We start from the raw sequence: 24056 nt of genomic DNA, 5'->3' as shown, positions 1-24056 counted from the left end.
AATATGATGAAGCCAGTTTACAGAGTATGGGGGTCACGCAGGTACAACTACAATAAATAAAATCAAGACGCCGACATCGGCATCCTCGCGTACCCACTTGCTCCTCATGACGCCTACGTAGGCGTCATCGTATCGAAGGGGTTAAATACACGAAAACATTCTGACCACTTTACTCATTTACCAGTGGTTTTTCTGCATATTTTTACTTGTGTAGCAAAAAATAGAAAAGGCAATTACTTCTTTGCATAGTCAATAACCACATGGTCCTTGGAGGTGCCGGTGATGCCGTCATGGTGCTGGAAGAGCCCAAGGTTCCGTCTCGCTTCCACCAGCTGCTTCATGAGTTGGTTGGTCAGCTGTGGCTGCTGAGCTTCCAGGGAGCTTTGGGTGGCCAGCATCAGTGAATACAGGATCTCAGCTCCTCTGCAAGGATAGTTAGACAAAAGGTACTTTAACTGGAAACACAATCCTGAATGAAGACATTAAGAAAAATCATCTATCATTCACACAACAGACATTTCTCTTACATCCAATGTACCTTCCACCACCAAGCTACTGCTTGACATTTCCATCTGCACTTTTGCATCTTCATACACTGTTCTATCTACTTTCAACATGGTGATAACTTCCTGTGCTTCAATTTACTATTAACATATTAGCAGAACAGCTTTAGTTCATTTCCACATATGTCAATTCCACCTCTCAATATTTTTTCTTCTCATCTTTGTATAATGATCCCAAAATATTCTACACTCTTCCCTCAGTCTGATGATTCCTCTCCTTCTCCACATTTTCCATGTTTTATCTCTCTTCCGTCATTCACTACTATTAATCTTATTTCCTCTTCCACCTCCCCTCACCTGAGGTATCCCTCTAGCACCCTGTCCAGGTTCTTGTAAAATGGTCGTGAAGTATAGTATCCACTCCAGTAGTGATCGTCTCTGTCAGCATAAGTGAAGAAGTCTCCAGATAGAGACGGGAAAAGTCCAACATCATCTGAAGTTGAAGACTGGCTCTCTTCCCGAAGTGCTCGGAAATAGTCAGAGAGGGTGCCAAATTGTGCCTAAAGAAAAGGAAGGCGGGGGAATTACTGTAGGTAATCGATAAATCAATGAGACTCACCTATAAATTTCACTGCCACTTTTTCCAACTTACTGAGAATTTTTCAATTTTTACAAACTCAGATCAGTTCCCTTATATCTCCCTAATACCAGTGACCACAGTAGTCTTTCAAAGCCACTCAATTCATTCCTTGATGTCCTAAAACTGAACCCCAGGGAGTCAAGAATAGTTAGATGCTTTGTAGCTAGGAGGCAGGAATCTTCAAGAGGTGGGTATCTCATTTACTCAGAGTGATGGCTAGTGATAGGACGATAACAAGAATTTTTACGATTCCAATACGAGTCCCGATACTACTTTAAACTTCCGATTCCGATAAATGATTAATAAATATACTATGTTCATAAAGTATTTGTTTCCCAAACCAAGTGAAAGGTCTGAAAATAACCATGAATCGTAATCATTGCAGGTATCGGAATCATAAGTTGAGAGTAGTATCAGAATCATTAGAAATTCTGGCATCATCCCATCACTAGTGATGGTACCTCATGCAAGGGATTTCTCACCCTGCAGTTCTCACCTGTACATGCAAGTCTGGGTGTGAGTTCATATGGTCAAAGAGCTTCTGGTAGTTTGTGAACTGCTTGTCCCACTCATCAGCATGCTCGTACCGGAAGTCATCACCAAGAGGAACCAGTAAGACGTTTGTTCGGTAGAGTTGTGCCTTTTTACGGTATTGATCCAATAACATTTTTGCTCTTGAAATAAACAAGGGAACTATAAGTAATGAATATCAAAGAGTTTTCAAGAAAATTACATACATATACTAAAAGGACTTTTCTTCTTTGTAAAGAGGGTGGTCAAGTCAAAGCATGCGACCCCTTACACGTATCCCATACTCATCCTAAACCCAATTGTTGTCCGTCCCATCTTTGCACTGCATGGATCAGGGGTCATCCATGTCCCATCACACTGCTTGGGTCAAAGTTAATGCAGCAAAACAAAGACAAAACATTTCACATATGCAAAGGTTTTGATTCTCCGTATAAGGTGTGTATTTACCTAGTTGTATTATACGGGAAGGGAGCTATGCTCGTAGTGACCCGTCTTTGTATCTTTCAGCATCAAGTTTGTTCTTAAATTCTTGAATAGTATTTGCATACACTGTTGCCTTATCTAATTTATTCCAGATATCCACCACTCTGTGTGGGAAGCTAAATCAGGGTGTGTGGGGGGGGGGGGGGCAAAATCAAGGCATATTTTTGGCTCTTAACTCTTACATGGGGGGAAATTATTTTGAAAATCTGGGGTCCCTTGTCCACTCATCCCACCAAATTTCATCACCAAACTACCATCCATGCAACTTCCAACCACCATATGCCAATACTAAATTTAGCCGTTTTTGCCACCATGCTCCCCTACATGCAGGTATATCACTTCTATTATCAAACCCTATTCTATAATTCTAAACCAAATATTGGTAATCCAAGAACCAACCTGGAGTCCACATTAAGATTATTGATAGGTTGCGGTGCCACTCTCCACGGACAGGTTACCCCAGATCCGGGTAATCTTCGGAAATCAAACTGACAGCACACCTTTGGATCAGGTCCACAAGTATGCGGGACGTCGTAGCTATAGAATGGCATCATATGGCAAAACATGTCCGTTGTTGATCCAGTGTCTGTTGCACAAAAATAATACATGTGTTTAACTTTCTACACCTGTTCCAACAATACATATATACATACATATATCAAAGGCTTTTTTCCCCCTTACATGGGAGGTAGCCAAAAGAAAAAGGCATAGAAACCACTCCCACCCATTCCATCCCCTACATACTCCACTCCCCTCCACCCTCTTCCCTCCCTCTTATCTTGGCACCTCCTGGATGACGGGTCATCCCTGCATCTTGTCCACTGCCCTGGGTCAGAAGCAGTGTTGCAAGACACAGCACATCCAACAATACAAATTTCAAATACCATGATAACCTGTCCACCATGTATGATTAGAATCCAAAGTCTGATAACATTCCAAGCAGTCAGGTCTCTATATACAAGTATAATCCATCTCAGAGCTCTATTCATTAACCAAATTGTTTATTCTGTGAATCTGTTCCAAGCCTCACCCAAACCCCACATAAAAGCATATGCATATATAAATATGTACATACATATACTAAAAGGCTCTTTCCTCAAAATAAAGGGTGTATGAACATACATCCACCCTTAAACAATTAAACATAAGAAAATAAATAAATTAATAAATAAATAAACATTAGATTGAAGGCCCAAATCCCACTGAATCTTACTTTAAAAAAATAATAACAAACAAATAAATATATAAATAACAAATGTACATACATACATACACCAAGGGCTTTTTCCCCCTTTAAAGGGAGGTGGCCAAAGTCAAAAGACGTAATTCCACTCCCACTCATTCCTTAAAAAAAAAAAAAAAAAAGAAGAAGAAGAAGGAAGAAGGAAGAAGGAAGAAGAAGAAGAAGAAGAAGAAGAAGAAGAAGAAGAAGAAGAAGAAGAAGAAGAAGAAGAAGAAGAAGAAGAAGAAGAAGAAGAAGAAGAAGAAGAAGAAGAAGAAGAAGAAGAAGAAGAAGAAGAAGAAGAAGAAGAAGAAGAAGAAGAAGAAGAAGAAGAAGAAGAAGAAGAAGAAGAAGAAGAAGAAGAAGAAGAAGAAGAAGAAGAAGAAGAAGAAGAAGAAGAAGAAGAAGAAGAAGAAGAAGAAGAAGAAGAAGAAGGATTTTTTTTTTTTTTTTTTTTTTTTTTTTTAAGCAACATAAACTCTTACCCCAAATTTGCCTCCATTTGAACTCCAGACTCTTCTCTTTGGCAAAGTGCTTTTTTATAGAATAGTGTACTCTCTGGATCAGCATATTCTCGAAGCCCATTCGTTTCAAAAGGTATGCCATTGTTGAGCTCATTCCAAATGGATCTATGGCCCATCCATTACTGAAAGAAGATGAAAACAATAATCAAAACAGTTATTCAATCATATCTCCACACACACACATGAACAAGCATATATAGAAGCATGATGGGAGGTGAGCCAGTTGTTGTTTGCTGACAACACTCCATTTGTGGCAGGGTTAGAGGGGCATTAAGGCAGTTAGTGACAGAGTTTGGGAAGGTATGCGATAGAAGAAAGTTGAAGGTAAATGTGGGTAAAAGCAAAGTGATGAAATGTATAAGGATAGAGGACGGCAGTGATTTAGAAGTAAGTCTTAAAGGAGAGAGGCTGAACGAAGTTGATAATTATATGTATTTGGGGTCACATGTGGCTGGAAGGAGAGGAGTGGAGGTGGAGGTAAATTGTAGATTGAGAGAAGCAAGTAAATGCCTTTGGAGATTAAAAAGTGTCATGACAAATAGGTATCTGGAAATGGATGCAAAGAGAGTGATTGTGCTGATGGCATTGTATGAGGCAGAGACTTGGAATTTAACCCATTCAACTCCGATGACAAGATGTCTTGTCATTTGGTCAAATAAAACAAAAAATCATAAAACACCAAAATGTTTGATCAAACACCAGAAAAATATGACGTCAGTCCTCGCTTCGCTGCGAGCGAAGCGAGGACTGACGTCATATTTTTCTGGTGTTTGATCAAACATTTTGGTGTTTTATGATTTTTTGTTTTATTTGACCAAATGACAAGACATCTTGTCATCGGAGTTGAATGGGTTAAGAGACAGAGAGGAAAAGTTTGAATGTGTTTGAGATGAAATGTCTGAGAAGTATGGTAGGAATTACTGGGCTGGATAAAGTGAGAAATGAGGTGAGGAGGAGAGCAGGATTGGAAAAGGAGATGGCAGACAGGGCCGAGGAAAGAGTATTGGGATGGTTTGGACAAATGGACAAAATGCGTGAAGAAAGATTAGTAAAAGAGATGTGGAAGGCAGAGGTGGATGAAGTGAATTTGAGGGGACAACCAAGGATGAGATGGTTGGATGGATTGGGTAAAGGGGGGACTGAGCAAGAGGGGAATGCCTGTTGAGCAAGGAAGGGAGATGGCAGGAGACAGGGATGAGTGGAGAGTGGCTGTGTATTGATGATACTGTTATGCAAGGGAGGGGTGGGGGATGGGGGTGCTTGTGTGTGAATGATATTTTGACACAGCCTGAAGACATTTCTCCCCTCCTTCTCTTTTTCTGCACAAGGAGATGGAGGTGGTGGGGTCGCTGATTAAGTGAAGCAGCTTTGCTATGGATATACTGTGTCTTGCTACACTGCTTCTGAACCAGGACAGTGGGCAGGATACAAGGATGACCCATCATCCATGAGGAGCTAAGATGAAAGGGAAGAAAGAGTGGTGGATGGGAGTGAAATGGGTGGGAGTAGGTACATAGCTTTGACTTGGCTACCTCCCTTATATGGGGGACAAAGCTCTTGGTATGTAGATAGATCACAACAAAGTAATGTCTTAGCACATTGGTAAAATTGTACTAATGACCCACGTTCAGAGAAGAATAGGCGAAAGTAAAGAGATCCGTATATTTCTATCACTATCTGTGATCCTCTTCAGCAGATGGATGTATATATATTCTCACATGCCATCCACTTTCACAAGTTCAATTAAAACATAAACCCACCCTACACTCATTCCACACCAATCCAAACCCATTCATTGTCCATCCCATCTTATCATTTTCAACAAATTAATATTTAAATGTATGTATACATGTACATCTTCAACATGAAAATGTAATGTGTGATATTTTGTTGAATAAACTGTTAAATTTAAAAAAAAAAAATTGAAATGAATTTCATGAAAGAAGTCATCCCTGTTCCCTACCACACCTTTCAGGTCTAAGGCAAAGCAGAGAGAGACAGCAGTTCTAAAGCAGGCCCTGACAGCCAGAATCAATTTACCCTGACTGCTCATATGGCAACATACCCTCCTTATTCACTCAAAAAGATATTGCAGAGCAGACAATAACATCCATTCAGGCTGCATTTGTCCTTCTTCCACATACAAACACTCTCCATTCACTCCACCTTTTGCCTTCTCTCTTCCTTGCATTCCTTTTGCATCCAATGCACCCTTCAATCCATCCATCCATCCACCTCATTCTTGGTCTTCCTCTCATGTTAACTCCATCCACTTCTGCTTTACATATTCCTTTTGGCTGTTTCTTCAACCATTCTTTCCATATGCCCAATCAATCTCGGCATTCTCTGACATATATTAGCTATCTCTTTCCACCGGTGCTGTGGGCACAATCACTCCCTCATGTGACCTTCTCTTTTTTACAAAGATATATATATAGAATCTGATTGATTTGGTTAAACATCACAAAACTTCCTCCTATCAGGGAACTAGGATGGTGTCCCTTACAGAAAATTTTGTAGTGTGGAATTTAATGAGCCATACCCTTGGTTCAACTCGTTGTTGGCAAGGTTCAAAATGCCATAACCTTGACCTCTTTCACAAATAGTGACACCCTAACCCACTCGGCCTACAAGTATTCGTAGATGGAATCTACATAATGTAAGTCATTTTTAGGTGTTGAAATGTAATATATCAGCATTTATTAGAGAATGTAACCTCCTTTCTTACTTGGGTTTAGCTTCCAGGTTGTTTTTGAGCCATTCATGTCCTTCCACCATCTGCTCTAGCATGGCAAAGTAATGAGAGCTAGCTTCATCATTCATCACCCAACCACCTGTCACAATCTCCAACTGTCCACGATCCAACAGCCTGTGAGAGCATAAATATAAAATTTCATTGACTATTATCTAATTCTATTATTGTTGTTCTTATTGCTGTTAATGCTTTCATTTAGCCATCACCCTGCAAGGGGGAAAAGGCTATTGGTATATGGAAAGTAAATACTTATAAAACAAAATGAATACCTTTTTACAGCAGTTTTGGTCTCTTCTGAAATTGTCTCCCACCAGAGATACAGGTATGACACTTCTGCCCAAATAAATTTACGTTTATTATCTACAGACAGTTTTTCAACCATTCGGTCCAAAATAAACTTGGTCTGTTCCTCAAAATATCGTTCATAAGTCTTGATCCAACCTGTAAAAGATTAAGCCAGGTAAAATCAGTTAATGTCAAAACTCGACATAATGTTCCATATCTTCAAACACGTTTTCAAAAACAGGGAGCAGTGTCATTCATCTGCATTTCTTGCCAAGATAAAGAGGGAGGGAAGAGGGTGGAGTGTGATGGGGATGGAATGGGTGGGAGTGATTTTTATGCCTTTGTTTTTTGGCTACCTCCCTTATAAGGGGGAAAAAAGCCTTTGGTATGTGTATGCAAATAGATGTAAGAATCATCTCCATGCTACCCATTTTCAAACCCTGCCAACATCCTAAGTTGCAAAGCTAAAAAGTCAATAATTAAGGGAATTGAGTGACATCCCCATAGACCAGTCATGCAGCATTCCTTCACGACTGATGACTCAACTCGCATAAGGCCAAGTTAAAGCCCACATCCATATCAAAACCCATTTAATACCTCTCCCATCTGAACACTTCATGAATGAAGGGTGATCTCTGACCCCTGCCACACATGTACAGTACACATATATACACATCCACATATAATACTAGGTAAACACATATGAGAACATAACAATTACCAGGATCATTGTGTGAATGAGGGATAACAAATACTTTGAGTTTATTGTCTGGTGTCCACTGTTTGGCATCATATGTGATGTCCCAGCCTTGTTTCCATGCCCCTCCATCAGGATTATCGAATGGAAGGAGGTCATAAACATTCTGCATCTGGAAGTAAACCAATAAGGGATATTAAATCTATGATCAGCATTATGATTATAGAAAGATTAGTAAAAGTGTTGTGGAAGGCAAAGATGGAGGTAGTGAAATTGAGGGAATGACCAAGGATGAAATGGATGGATGGGGTGTAATGGGGCAAGAGGGGAATGTCTGTTGAGCAAGGAAGGGAGAAGGCAGGAGATAGTGTTGAGTGGAGAATTGCTGTGTATAGATGATACTGTACTGCAAGGAAGGGACGTGGTGGGGGATGAGGGTATTAGAGAGTGGTTGTGTACAAATGATGCTTTGACACAGTCCGAAGGAATTTCTCTCCATTTTCTCTTTTTTTTCATGAGGGGACAGAGAGAGGGGGTCACCAATTAAGTGAAGCAGCCTTACTAGGAATGTACTGAGTCTTGCTGCACTGTATCTGACCTGGAGCAGTGGGTGGGATACAGGGATGACCTGTCATCCATGAGGAGCTAAGATGAGAAGGAGGAAAGGGTGGTGGATGAGAGTGGAATGGGTGGGAGCAAAATGGGTGGGAGTAGGTACCTGCCTTTTGACCTGGCTATCTCACTTACAAGAGACAAAAAAAGTTTTTGGTATATAGAATTTTTTAATAATGATCACTTGAGGGAGAAAGTTAAAACATCAGCAATAAAATATCTATATACTAAAGGATTCTTCCCCTTCGCAAGGAAGGTAGCTAGCCCAGGCATGTACACTTCCCCCACCTATCCCGCACCCCTTATGAGGGGGGTAAAAGCCCTTGGTACATAGATAGAAACAAATAAAAAAAAGTACATATACCAAAGGCTTTCCCCCTTACAAGGGAGGTAGCCAAAAAACAAAGACATAAAAACCACTCCCACCCATTCCATCCCCAATAAAAAAAACAAAAACAAAAAAAAACTAAAAACAAAAATATGGAACCAATGATGGTTACCTGCTTGTAGGGGTTTTGTATCATGGATATCAGAATCTCACCATTACTCGTCCTCAAATCTCATCAAAACATCTCCATCTGAAGTGGATATTCTGTCTCTGAACTGGGCCCAATATTTTTATCATTAACTTTGATTAGCTTTCTTCTACTTTTTCCCATGAGATTGACAACTACCTGTAGTGACTACTCCCCTCCTACTCCTCCCCTTCCTACCGCCCGTGACATGGAAATAGTCCCACTCTAATATAACAGAGTCCAATGTTTCTTCCCAGTGAGAGATATGGTAAAGTCTAGGATTATCATCTGCTACTGCAGAGCTGCAGGTTTCCAGTCAGTGAAACTCGAGCAACAATTATTATTATTATCATTATTACATACACACATATACAAAAGGCTTTTTCCCCCTTACACAGGGGGTAGCCAAAAAGAAAAAGGCATAGAAATCACTCCCACCCATTTCATTTCCCATATATTCCACTCCCCTCCTTCCTCCTATCTTGGCACCTCCTGGATGACGGGTCATCCCTGCATCCTGTCCACTGCCCTGGGTCAGAAGCAGTGTCACAAGACACAGCACATCCACAGCAAGGCCGCTTCATAAATTCGGCGACCCCCCCCCCTCTCCGTCCCCTCATGCAGAAAAGGAGAAGATGGGGAGAAATCCCTTCAGGCTGCGTCAATTTTTTTTCATACATACTTCCTCATCCCCCATCCCCCACCCACTCCCCCTCATGCATCACAGCCTCATCTATACACAACCCTTCTCCATTCACCCCTATCTTCTGTCCTCTCCCCTCCTTCCTCCACAGACATTCCTCATTATTAATACACAAAATATGAGTGACTCATGGACCATCCCGATAGCCATTGCCATCTGAGAACTGTGGTATTCCTGCAGGTAAGAATTGGAAAAATGGGTTTATACACAAAATTACTAGACTGTACATTTACCAATAACTCCAAAGAATAATGTTTGATATATTGAAAAACACTTACTTGAATGTCAGCAGGCATGGGTGATGTCTGTGAGAAGATACAGTCATCCTGTTGAATCTTAGCTACTGATGTTGTGTTGTACAAAACCTTTCCCACAGTATGTACTCCATCTCCATGTTGGTTGCCTTCATCTTTCCCACCTCCCTCAACAGTTTTCCTGCAATGAATAAAGTATGAGGACATTGTTGGAACACAAGAAATTACCCAAATCAAACAAAACAGATTCCATTCTGGAAGCTAAGAGATCCTTCCACTTCTCAACCTCAAAGAGCTCCTTAATTCAGTTTACCAAAGTCATATTCCATTCTACATGATACAAGAAGGCTTTCGTCCTCTAGGCATTGGGACAAAACCAAGACAAAGTATCCAAATTTTTCATTTCACAAATAACCAACTTTTCCATCCCTGGGGACAACATTATATTTGAGAGATGAAATTACTGAGATGGCAAAGAGAAACTTAATAAGGGTAACAGAAAGCAGGGATAGTAAATTTTTTTTAAAAGTTATCAGAATTCTTCTTTGAGAGGAGAGTAGTCTCCAATCACAGAAGAATACTGCATGATTCTGGTCTACAGGTGTGTCACTAAAATCTCTTACATAATGACTGCATAAAACATATGGAGACAATGTCTAAACAGAAATGTAGTAGCACATTTGTAAATAACACACAAGAAACCTGCAGTTAGAGAAAATAAACTTTGAATGAAAGAAGATTCTATATTTCGGCTACCAAATGTAGCCCTCTTCATTCGAAGTTTATTTTCTCCAACTGTTTGTTTCTTGTGTGATATGCTGACAATACCTGGGGCAAAACACCCAAACCATGTTCTGTTCTGCACACCACAGAACAGCTTCCCTTGCCTGTGCCTGAGAGGATAACCTTCATTTTTTTTTTTTTTTTTTTTTTTTTTTTTTTTTTTTTTTTTTTTTTTTTTTTTTTTTTTTTTTTTTTTTTTTTTTTTTTTTTTTTTTTTTTTTTTTTTAAATGATTCATCAATTTGAGTAAACAAACCTGTCAAACTTGTTAGGAAAGACCTTGTCACTTTTCTCTAACACAGTATTCGCCCCATCATTAATGTTGTTTGCAGAATCTGTAAGCTGACGCACTAGAGACTTGATTTCTCCGATGGCTTTCTGATTATATTGCAAATCTTGTTCCAATCTCTTTAGTCGCATCTCCAGGACACCCATTTCTTTCTGAATAATGAAAACAAACCTTTACAATATGATCAACCACTTACAAGTCTATATTTCAAAAGATCCAATATCTTTTTAAAAAGCAACTGAAATTCACTCATATATAATTTCTTTTTAAGTGTTGCTTTGTTGGCAGGATTTCAGGAGTGGAAAGGCAAAAATAGAATAAATAGCAAACCATTATATACTGAATATGGTGCAATAATGAGTGAAAAAGGTAATAAATTATTTCTTCCTTGGCAGCAATTAATGCCAAGGACACAGAACTAATAAATACTTGATCTACTGAAATAAAAAAAAGAGCATGTTTCCCTATACCTTTATATGCTCACAGTTTAAATATATCTTAAAAAAAACTGGCTTATATACAATAATAGCTTTAATATGGACATACATACATACATATACCAAAGGCTTTTTCCCCTTTACATGGGGGGTAGCCAAAAAGAAAAAGGCATAGAAATCACTCCCACCCATTTCATTTCCCATATATTCCACTCCCCTCCCTCCCTCCTATCTTGGCACCTCCTGGATGACGGGTCATCCCTGCATCCTGTCCTTTAATATGCAGAATGGAAAAATGTATCTGCATAAGTTTAGATTGGTTGATTTATGTTACAAATTCCCTCTTACCAGGAGGCTTGGATGATGCCCCTTACAGAGGACTTTGTAGCATAGAATTTAATGAACCAAGCCCTTTGTTCAACTTTCCGGTGGCAGGGTTCAAACCACCATCACTTCGACCTCTGCCGCAAGTAGTGATGTCCTAACCTGATTGGCCAGCAGGCATCTGTCTGCCTAATCATATTACATATATTTCCTATAAGTGCATAAAATAAGTATGACAATCAACATTAGAATAACACTTTCATTCTCTAGTTAATTATCACACCTAGTTTATGTACTCTTGGGTAGATACATGTTCTACTTATCTGTACACCAACTGCCTCTTCCCCCTAATAAGGGAGGTAGCCAGCCAAGTCACGTACTGTATCCACTCCTGCTCATTCCAATCTCATTCATCACTTCCCTCACATCTTAACTCCTCATGTATGAAGGGTCATCCCTGTCTCCTGCCCACTGCCCAGGTCAGAGGCAATGCAGCAAGACACAGCACATCCACAGCAGGGCCATTTTATTTACAAAGTGACCCTCCCTCCTTGTCCCCTTATGCATGAGATGCGAGTTATAAATTTACTTATGCAAATATATTTTTCCATTTGTACACCAAGTTTTTAATCATATATATGAGACAAGATCTCACATGGATAGTTCCTTTCCTGTATACAGTACACCCTCATTGTCAACGGAAGTCAAGTAACTACGCTACCTGATGATGCCTGAATCTTTCAATATCAGTTTTTGTCTAGCTAAGAACCTTGTTTTAATTCTTTTAACTACTTATATGCTATGTACATTTATTTACAAACTTTCTTAAAAATTATATTGATAATTGAAGAACTAAATGATTAAAATAAAAACAGAGAATGAAGACAAAAGTATCACTTTCACTTCATGGACAAAACATGTTTGATCAGTACTGCCGTCAGTATCACCACTGACATGACAATATCTCCACCACCATTGCCACGGACACAATATGTCCATTGATGTGAAGCTTTCTGAGGCCTTCAATTAGGTTAGGTTATAATAGGTATTCCCAAATACTGACTAGGACTTACAGAATAATGTTATATCAATTGCATTATTGACCAATTACACACTGTCTTCATAGTGACAATGATATCATGTTAGCAGTGATATACTCCTCTTAATTCACATGGTAAAGTAAGAGGAGACCTTCACTGTTACTTTGTAAACAAAATTAATTCCATCAGTCTGTCAGTATTGTCACTATAGTGATCATATCTTCTTCACTATCACCTCTAACATATTTTTTGCCATGAATCTTGGTCTTGTTCATGCCATATTGGCATAGCTAATTCCACTTAAGTTGCTTCCAAGGTAAGCACCTTTCTTGCCCACTCAGCTGGGTATTTTCAAATGCAGTAAAGAAGTGCTTAGGAGCCATGCTGATCACTGAAGCAAGACAGATGTTCATGTTAATGTGGTTGGGTAGAGGTCATGGGATGGTGTTGCATACAGTGTCACGTTAATGATCCAGGGTCTTTGAGGTATTTCAATGCTGGTGGGTGGTTTATCACGTGTGATGATGGATACTTTGGGGTTTTGTTCAGTAAACATTATGTATTCTGTGTTGCACATATAGACACACTTGCATAAATATAAAATTCTGGTCTAACATGTAGGTCTACACATGTAGGTTATCTACAAGGGTTGTCTGTGTGCAACCAGTGATTGTTCTCATTATCTTGAATTGTGTGACGCATTTGCAAAGTTATGTCTACGATGGGTGCTGTTTACGGTGGACTGGCACAGTCCAACACGGGCTTTATGTACTATTTGTACATCAACTTGTTTGTATTGCTGTCTTGTCTGCATGTGTGTAAGAATAAGAATTGGATTTCAACATTTCAAAACATTTTGAGAAGTCAGAGCTGAATTTTCATCAAGTATTGTGAAGCCTATGTTTAAGTGATTGTATGATAAATAAATCTTCATAATTATACATATTCAGTTTACTTTTCCTAGACACAAATCTTTAATCATTACAGAGCAATGCAGTCTGACAAACAACTTGTTACTTCATGCTCCAGAAAAATAAAAAAAATCACTTGATCATGCTATCTAACTAATAAATCAAATCTACTCTTACCAAGGCAGCTTGTTTACATGACAGAAAATCAATGTCACAAAAATACATATATTTCATGCTAAACTACGATTTAAATAAACTCGTTTATCAAAGTAGCAACTTCAAGAAAAAGAGAGAGAGAAAAAGAAAAAAAAAAAAAAAAAAAGGTGAAGATATCAATTCTAAACCAAAAGGAAAATATCTTACTCTTTCACTGTTGGACATGTGTTGCTGCTCCATTGCAAGATTTATATTGAGGGGAGAAAAGAATTTATACAGTAAAATATAAATTCAATATTTCACTATAACCATTAAGTGTATTCAGAAAGTATACAGAAATATATATGTTCATTCCTGTTGAATTATTATTTGTTAACACTTAAAAGGTTGTGTACAAACATCCAACAAGGTTTGAACAACAATTTTGGCACACATACACAGACAAACATATGCAAAGGATCATAAATGTTGTACATTTACCCAACTGTATTTTTCAGGAGAGAGGTTATGTTCACAGGGTCCTCTCTCTTAATTCTCCAATTACCATACTTATCTTTAAATTAATTTATGATTCCAGCTTAGGCTAACATCCTTCTAGGCTATTCCATGAGTTTACACATCTGTACAGAATTTTTTTTCTTCATATCCTTTAAACATGTGGTCTTTTCAAATTTGTTCCCTTGACATTGTGATGTCATTTTTATTTTATTAATTGCAATGTACAGGAAAGGACTTGCAATCAATACGGATTCAGAAAAGCAAAGCCATATGTAGCTAGCCCATTAATTTTTGGTTCATTCACTTATCTATTTTGTCTGTTTATTTAACTTTTTATTCATTTATCAGCTGATGAGCTGCATGAACAAGAAAGTTGAGTGGAGCGTATACCTAGACCTGGAGAAGGTTTTTGATAGTGCTGCATTAAAGATTAATATGGAAGTTGGAAAATGTTAGTCTCAAAGGGTATACACTGAAATGGGTAAAGAATTTCCTGAATGACAAACATATATGAATAGTAAGAAAAGATGTAGTATTGTAAAAAAAAAAAAAAAAAAAAAAAAAAAAATAGTGGCAACCAGAATGATCCCAAGCCTGGCTGACAAGACATACAAGGAAACAGGACAAAACTGGACTACCCATATTGGAAAATAAACAGAGGTGACACAAGAGGTCAAAGCAAAAAATTAAAGAGAGATTTCTCCAATGATGTTAACCTCCTGGAAGAGAAAATCATAAATCATATGGTCCAATATCCTGGTAATGCTATGACCTTACACCACATCCACATACACACACACACCAGTTTGATAGTGCAGTAGTACCACTCTTGACCGCTAAATCAGTGATCCAAGTTTGAGTCTCACCTAGGGCAAGGAAAAAAAAAAAAATCAGCATTACTGCACTGCAAACCAGCACTCCAACTCTGATAGGCAAGGAGGTCTCTGTGTGTGTGTGTATTATATCTATCTAGTTGTATATTAGGGGAGCTATCTCATGGTGTCCCATCTTTGTACTTTGCAGTGTCTAGTTTGCTCTTAAATTCATGTATAGTTTTTGCACACACTATTGTTTTATCCAGTTTGCTCCAGATATCCACCACTCTGTGTTTTTTATTTCTTTTTTATTTTAGGTCCCTTTTTGAGTTTCTTATCATGTCCCCTTGTATTTCTCTTGCCCCAATTTAGCAGTCCTCTCTATCAAAGACTTTTGTGCGTTTCATGATTCTTAAATGGTGAGCAGGTCGCTTCTTTCTCTTCTTTGTTCCAAAGTCGGTAATTTCAGTTTAGCCAGTCTCTCCTCATATGACAGGTTAGAAAGTGCTGGGGCCATTTTCATGACTGCTCTCTGGATTCTTCCAATTTCCTTTATATTCTTTTTGGTACTGGGTGACCATAGTGTTGCAGCATACTCCAGTCTATGCCTTATTAGTGTCACTAGTATTTTTCTAACCATTTCTTTGTCTAAATAGGTAAAAACCACCTTTACTGATCTTAGCAAGTTGTAAGATTCTCCAACAATTTTGTTTATCCGTTTATCAGGGGACATGTCATTTGGGATAATTAATCCCAGGTCTATTTCTGATCCCACTTTCTTTCCTTCCTTTGTTCCAATTTCATATATTTTGATATTCTTTTTTTACTTTCTCTGAACTCCATTATGCTACATTTCTTTATGTTGATGTCTACTTCCCACTTTTGGCTCTATTTCCAAACCTTGTTTAGGTATCTCTGTAGTGATTCACAATTCATTTCAGTATTCACTTTCCTCAGCAATTTAGGGTCGTCTGCAAAGAGGTTCATGTAACATTGCACATCTTCATCCATGCCATTCACTTAAATAGCAAATATTATTGGAGCCAATACTGATCCCTATGGAACTCCACTAATCACCTTCTCCCGAGCTGAACTCTTCTCTGAGCGCCACTCTCATTTTTCTGCCATGCAAGAAATCCTCCATCTAGTTTAGTAATTTACCTTGTATCCCTATGTTTCCATTTTTTTTTAATAATTTTTTGTCTGGTACTTTGTTGAGAGCTTTTTGTAACTCTAGGAAAGTAAAATCAGCCCATCAATCCCTTGTACTATTAGTCTTGAGTAGAAATAGATTAAGTTTGTGGCACATGATCATCCCTGTCTGAATCCAAATTGTCTCAGGTTTATTATATTGTTTTCTTCCATGTGTTTTATTCATCTATTCTTGATAATTTTTTCACAAAATTTGGCTACAGTGCTTGTAAGGGAGATCAGTCTGTAATCTGTTGGTTCTTCTTTGTTTCTTCCTTTATATATTGGTACAATATTTTTCCAGTCCTATGGTATTTTTCCTTCTTTGATTGAATGACTTATTATGTTATATATTTTGTCCAATAATTCTTCTTTAGATTCTTTTGGTATCCAATTTGCAATTACATCTGGGTAGTGTGATTTCCTGACGTCAAGGTTCATTAAATGATCCATTATTTCTTTTTGTGTTATTGTTATTTCCCTCATGGGTGGGGGGGATCGCACTTCAATTCCTTTGTCCCAATGCTGTACTTTTTCTCTGGAGAAAACAGACTTGAAGTGATTGTTCATGACTTCAGCCATTTCTACATCTTATGTATATACTATATTTACATGGCATAGTTTCACCATTTTCTGTTTACTATTTATTCTTAAGTTTACCATTCACATATCTATTGAATAGTTTGGGTTGATCTTTACATTTTTTTATGGTGTCATTTTCGTAGTTTCTTTTTTCTTCTCTGCGCACTTTTACATATTCATTTCTATGGTTGACATATATTTGCCACTTTTAAATTTTTTTTTTCATCTTTTCCAAGCTTTATCTCTTCTATCTTTCACCTCACTGCATCTTCTGTTGAACCAGCACTTAATGTACACCTTTTCCTGTTTCTGTCTTGGTACATATTTATTCACTTCTTCATTATAAATTTCCATAAAGATCATCCATTTCTCTTCCACTTGTGTCTCTTCATTGTAGGATTTTTCCCAGTTTGCATTTTGAAAGAATTTCTTAAGTTTTTCAAAGCCCGTTTTGTTATACATCAGTCTTCCTTTTCTGTATTTCTCATTTCTTTCCATATATATTTACTCCTTTAGCTCAACTTCTATTAGTATGTGGTCACTCTTTCCAAATGCTGTCTTGTATTCAATTTTATCCACAATTTCAGGTTCTCTTGTAAATATTAAATCTGGTCTTGACTGTTCTTCATTACTTCTATATATGGTATTTTCTCTTACCCATTGTGTCATTGTATGTTCTATAATCATGTCAAGTAATACATTTCCCCATAAATCCTCTCCACCTTTCACTGTCATCTCTTCCCAACAGATTTCCTTGCAGTTAAAATCTCCCATAAGTAACAGGTTACCTCCATCCTTCAGCATCTCATTTAATGAATACCTTGTATCTTCTAACATTTTTTAATGCTCACCCTCTATCCAAAAGCCCATTTTTGGGGGCACATAACTCACCACAACCTTTCTACTTTCCATGTCGCTGTCTTCAACTTTTATCACGATCATTTTCACACTGTTTTTACCCTCTGTAACCTTTGTCACATTTAAGAGTGTGTATGTGTGTGTGCACGTATGTGTGCGTGTGTGCACGTATGAGTGTGTGTGTGTGTGCAAGGTCAAACCATACACAGACTGAGCTCTCACCCAGGTGTGTAACAGCTGTTGATAATGACTAACATGTGATCTATGACCAAAATGAATTACATGCACAAACACACTTGCTGTCCACATGTTCAAGAGTGGCAATAAAAGCATGCAATATTGCGATGCTTTTCAAGCCTTGATTGGAGCTCAATCTCAGTTCCACTGAACTGGCAGGCTGAGACATTAACCATCCCACTGGGATGTATATACAGAGGGCTGAAACTATTCTCGCTGATAGGCTACACAACTACACATTCCACAGATAGCTATTAATATAGGAAGAAAGTGTCAGTCTTACTCTTTCCTGGTGTGACATGTGCTGCTGGTCAGTGGGCAAGTTGATAAGCTGGTGCAAGAGGATCATGGTGGCCAGGAGCAGTGTCCCAGCAAACACCATTGATGACATGCGCAGACGCATCCTTTAAAGAAAAAAATATATATACCTATATCTAAAAATGAATAGCTTAAAAAATATGCAACAAATTATATATATATATACATATATACATATATATATATATATATATATATATATATATATATATGAAGTTACATTTGTCATAGTATCAATATATATGTATATACATATTTACATATATATACATATATATATATATATATATAATCATATATATAATGAATATATATGATATATAAAATATATATAGATAACATATGTGCATATATATATATACATATATATATAATATACATATATATATATATATATATACATATATATATATATATATATATATTATTTGGATGATGGAGAACATAAACACAGGGGAAGGCTCGGAACCCTAAACACTCTAACGTTTCGTTCGCGTAGAACTTCTTCAGAGAGTGTATGTAGAACTGCAATTGAAGTTTATGTACTAAATCTAATTATCTTTTCGGACACTTGGGAAAGGTCGTTTTTCTGGCGTTTTTCTTTCCCAAGTGTCCGAAAAGATAATTAGATTTAGTACATAAACTTCAATTGCAGTTCTACATACACTCTCTGAAGAAGTTCTACGCGAACGAAACGTTAGAGTGTTTAGGGTTCCGAGCCTTCCCCTGTGTTTATGTTCTCCATCATCCAAATAATTTGTCTAAAATACTTATCCATATATATATATATATATATATATATATCGCCCTGGATGTTCAATCTTTACATGGATGGGGTGATGTGAGAGGTGAATGCAAGGGTAGTGGGTCAGGGGTTGGAGATGATTAAAGAAAATGGACAAAAATGGGAGGTGAGCCAGTTGTTGTTTGCCAACGACACTGCGCTTGTAGCAGGATCAGAGGAGGGATTGTGGAAGTTAGTGACAGAGTTTGAGAAAGTGTGTGAAAGAAGGAAGCTGAAGATAAATGTGGGCAAAAGTAAGGTGATGAGATGTACAAGGGGAGAGTGACAGTAGGCTGGAAGTGAGCATTAAGGGTGAGAAACTGGAGGAAGTGGATAGTTTTAGATACTTGGGTGCGAATGTGACAGGCAAGGGAGGAGTGGGGGTAGAGGTAGAATGTAGATTGGGAGAAGTGAGTAAATGCCTTGGTGGATTAAAAAGTGTAATGAGAAATAGACATCTGGGAATGGATGCTAAGAGGAGGTTATATGAAGGAGTGATTGTGCCAACAGCAATGTACGGGGCAGAGACATGGAACATGAGAGAGGAAGAGAGAAGGAATTTGAATGTGTTTGAGATGAAATGTCTGAGAAGTATGATAGGGTTTACTTGGCTAGAGTGAGAAATGAGGAGGTGAGGAGGAGAACAGGGGTGGAAAAGGAGCTGGGGGATAGGGTTGATGAAAGAGTATTAGGATGGTTTGGTCACATGGAAAGAATGAGTGAAGAAAGATTAGTAAAAGAAGTGTGGAATGCGGAGGTGGAAGGAGTAAATATGAGGGTGCCTCCTCAGATGAGATGGATGGATGGGGTGAAAGCGGCTTTACAAAAGAGATGAATGTCTGTAGAGGAAGGACGGGAGAGGACAGAAGATAGGGGTGAATGGAGAAGGGTTGTGTATAGATGAGGCTGTGATGCATGAGGGGGAGTGGGTGGGGGATAGGGGGGAGGAAGTATGTATGAGAAAAATTTTGATGCAGCCCAAAGGGATTTCTCCCCGTCTTCTCCTTTCCTGCACGAGGGGACGGAGAGGGGGGGTCGCTGAATTTATGAAGTGGCCTTGCTGTGGATGTGCTGTGTCTTGCGACACTGTTTCTGACCCAGGGCAGTGGACAGGATGCAGGGATGACCCGTCATCCAGGAGGTGCCAAGATAGGAGGGAGGGAGAAGGGTGGAGAGTAGTGGAATATATGGGAAATGAAATGGGTGGGAGTGATTTCTATGCCTTTTTCTTTTTGGCTACCCCTCATGTAAGGGGGAAAAACCCTTTGGTATATGTATGTATGTATGCATATATATATATATATATATATATATATATATATATATATATATACATATATATACATACATACATATAGACATATATATATATATATATATATATATATATATATATATATATATACATTCACACATATATACATTTACACACATATATATGCTGTACTGTATATATCAACAAATCATCAGAAGCTAAAAATAATAGTGGTAGTGAGTTATGAAAATCATAAATTTGGTGCATTAGTCTATGGGGAGTGTGCCAATGTTGTTTTGAATATATCTAAAAAATGAGAAAGGCTCATTATTGTGCAGTAATAACCTACCCTAAGAAACAGCCTGTATTGGAGAAATGTCATTATCCTTGCTTTCACTTACTTCATGTGTGCATGGAATATATGGGCAGGGGGCTTGCCCTTCAGACTATGTCAGGACTCAGCAAAAGCTAGGCAGCTTGAATCAGGAAATTCTAATTTCCTATTCCTCGAATTGTTTATGAAAAAAATTATGTTAGCATAATACTTTTTCTTTTTATAACAATGTTCAATTATTTCACAAGCACACTGCTGATAGATAATACTTTTTCTTTTTATAACAATGTTCAATTATTTCACAAGCACACTGCTGATAGAAACTATCTAGAAAATAATGTGTTAGAGATCATTTGGAAACAATTTGTTGGCATATGCTAGGATGACATAAATACCAGTCTTTTACAATAAAACTTGGTAGAGAAAAAATGCTTTACAATGGCAGAAAAAATGCATATTCAATGGCACATTGACCTTAAACTGAGAGAATAATACTGGAGAACATATTTCAGATCAAAATTATTTGGTAAAATAAATTACCAAAATATGATGACACAGGTGAGTGATGCAGATTCATTTTAAAAATCAATAGTTGTTATTATTAGTTTCTGACAACATGCTACCCAGTATAATTAGTTTAAAATAAACATACCAACAGCAAAACAAAGAAAAAATGGGGGTGATTACTCCCTGAAACCTTAAAAATACCCAAAAAGTAGGTCTGCTACTGCTTAGAAACCACATTAAGAATACTTCGAGATACTTTTGCACAAAACACAATAAGTATTACACAAAAAGGTATATAAATATAAAACCTAATATTACCCTTAGGGTTGTGATGAAATTTTCTTAAAGCATCTATAATGACAGAAATTAAATAATAATAACGGTACCCACTTACTCGAGACGTTTTATTTTCTACTTTCGTGACATTATTTACTAATTGGCAACTAAAACACTACATCTATAATCCTAAATGACCTACTTAACATTTGTATGTACATATACATATTTTTCTTCCCTCTCTTTGAAGCTGACCTTAGTCTTTTCATAGGCAATCATCAATATTTACTGCAACTGCAGATTTCATTTCTGCAGCAGCAGTAGTTTACTCATACACAGATTTAAACATTTAATTTGCATTTTGTCTGTCGGATCTTTACGTTTGGGACTGTAAAACTTAAATAGTTATCAATATTACACCCATCATGTGGGTAAACATGAGAGGGAATATACGTCAGCTAACCTCTGACATCACAGTTACCACTCTTCTGCGGTTGCAGTGCTTTACTGACGTGACAGCTCTTTCTCCCACAGCTGATCTCCCCAATATATACATAAACATTCAATTACGGATGTAAAATAGCAAAGGTTAAATAGGTTCATGGCTAGTATTGCACATTTTCTAGTTACCTCAAGCACTCTCCGTACCGGGACCGCACAAATAATTTAAGTCTGTATAATGTTTACATTTCCCACTTTATCTTGCAGGCAGGAAGCTAACTGTTAGGAGCGCCATCTGCCAAGTGGCATTTAAAACGAGGTTAGGTTTGCGTACGATTTCATGCAATCACTGTTTTTTTTATTAAAGCTATTTACACTACATAAATATGTACACATACACCCGAAGGACTGTAGACTGTTGCATAAAGATCTAGATCGTATATATGCCTATAGTCTTATGGTGGAAAGTTCATTTCAATGTCAGAAAATACAAAGTACTGGAAATGGAAAATAGATAAAAAAAAAACATAACTGGATTTTTCACTGAAAAGAGAAAGTCTTACAAATCTAAAAATGGAGAAAGATTTGTGAATGCTGATAAGAGATAATGTGTCACTTAACAATCACATCAGAAAGGGTATGGGCGAGAGATAACGAAATAGATAAAAAAATACCGGGTTCTCACCTAATAGGTGATAAGCACCCCTGTATAATGGCTCGCCAGCCAGATATATAAAAATGTGGCAAATATGAACTGACAACCAGGCTGGTTATTATTATAAATGCCACTGGTGTTTTAGAACTCAATAATAATATATCCTATGAAAGAATAAGTTGTGATTGGTGCAATGGGTACGCTTCAACAGCATCAGGTGGCGGGGATTTTCAGGTAGATATCATTCGGCAGGAGGGAATGCTTATGAGCTTCTGTTGAAGTGTGAGGAACGGTGATATTTGTTCCCTGCACATTAATTAGACTAGTTCTAAAACCAACACAATTTGTATTTTGACTATATATGTATCGCTGTTATTGTTATTATTGTTACGCTCGTACACACTCGACGGTATAGTGGTACCGGTTTCGACCCCTAATTCACCAATCCAAGTTCAAGTCTCGTCCAGGATTGGAAAAAAAAAAAAAATCGCTGTATTAAGAGCGGGCACTCCAACTCCGCTGGACAAGGAGTTGGCTTTGTGTGTGTGTGTGTGTGTGTGTGTGTGTGTGTGTGTGTGTGTGTGTGTGTGTGTGTGTGTGTGTGTGTGTGTGTGTGTGTGTGTGTGTGTGTGTTGCAGATATTGATGGTGTGACAATCTAATAAAGTAACCTCTGTCATGAATGTTCGTCATAAGCAGAGATGCGTCATTGAATTCCTCCACGCAGAATTGGAACCCATCGACATTCACAGGTGCATGATGAACGTTTACGGAGCCGAGGCAGTTGATGTCAGCACAGTTAGGAGATGGGTTCGTCGATTCCGGAGTGACAAACCGCGTTCCGGGCGGTCATGCACAGGCCCTTGTTCATTGCTGGCGAAATTGCATTGAGAGGGAGGGTGATTATGTGGAGCAAAAATATTAGCTCGTTTCAATAATGGCACCTCCGTCTTCGTAGCTATTTAAATTTGAGTTATAAGTAAAGAATAAGAGGTATTTTTCAACTACCCTCGTGTAAATATACATACAGTATAAGTATGTATATATATATATATATATATATATATATATATATATATATGTGTGTGTGTGTGTGTGTGTGTGTGTGTGTGTGTGTGTGTGTGTGTGTGTGTGTGTGTGTGTGTGATTCACCTTGGTCTTTGGATCACGTGTTGGACTCGTGATCGACAGCTATTTCCCTCCCGGAATAGAGCTCAGAGCTCGTATGACCGATCTATGGGTAATGCTTTGACCTTACACGCACATACACCCCCAACTCCCCGCCCACGAGAGTTGGAGTAACGACTCGAAGCGCACCGATACTGAAATTATTTTCAGCCCTGGGTAGGATTCGAACCCGGACCGCCATAGTGGCAGTCTGGGACTCTACCAACCGCACCACCGCGTCATGTGAGTATATATATATATTTATATATATATATATATATATATACATATGTATATATATATATATATATATACATATATATATATATATACATATGTATATATATACATATATATATTTATATACACACACATATATGTATATATATATATATATATATATATATATATATATTGTATATTTAGGGCGCAGATTCTCACTAATACACACGGAGTTAAACACGACAGCATTTTGG

At 37.8% G+C, this 24056-nt stretch overlaps 1 protein-coding gene across 4 annotated transcripts in view; it reads right to left on the bottom strand.

The window, feature by feature from the left end:
• Positions 1-22053, bottom strand: part of LOC143028241 (alpha-mannosidase 2-like) — a 43728-nt gene extending 21675 nt beyond the window's left edge. The window contains exons 1-13 of one of the 4 annotated variants that reach the window (XM_076190052.1): positions 21949-22053; positions 18128-18248; positions 13871-13894; positions 10763-10947; positions 9749-9905; positions 7665-7812; positions 6928-7099; positions 6632-6772; positions 3865-4025; positions 2557-2743; positions 1640-1817; positions 861-1063; positions 238-423 (exon numbers count right to left, since the gene is read on the bottom strand). In XM_076190052.1, the coding sequence (XP_076046167.1) occupies positions 238-423; positions 861-1063; positions 1640-1817; positions 2557-2743; positions 3865-4025; positions 6632-6772; positions 6928-7099; positions 7665-7812; positions 9749-9905; positions 10763-10947; positions 13871-13894; positions 18128-18247 (1862 nt within the window). In that variant the 5' untranslated portion in view covers position 18248; positions 21949-22053. Of the gene's footprint in view, positions 1-237; positions 424-860; positions 1064-1639; positions 1818-2556; positions 2744-3864; positions 4026-6631; positions 6773-6927; positions 7100-7664; positions 7813-9748; positions 9906-10762; positions 10948-13870; positions 13895-18127; positions 18249-21781; positions 21804-21948 lie in introns of those variants that run through there. The other 3 variants (XM_076190053.1, XM_076190054.1, XM_076190055.1) reach the window with 3 other exon arrangements.
• Positions 22054-24056: the final 2003 nt, after the last annotated feature.

Source organism: Oratosquilla oratoria, chromosome 9 (assembly GCF_046742065.1).
Source record: "Oratosquilla oratoria isolate Oo_2021 chromosome 9, ASM4674206v1, whole genome shotgun sequence".
Classification (NCBI taxonomy): Eukaryota; Metazoa; Arthropoda; class Malacostraca; order Stomatopoda; family Squillidae; genus Oratosquilla; species Oratosquilla oratoria.
This window is presented reverse-complemented; position numbering and strand designations above follow the sequence as displayed.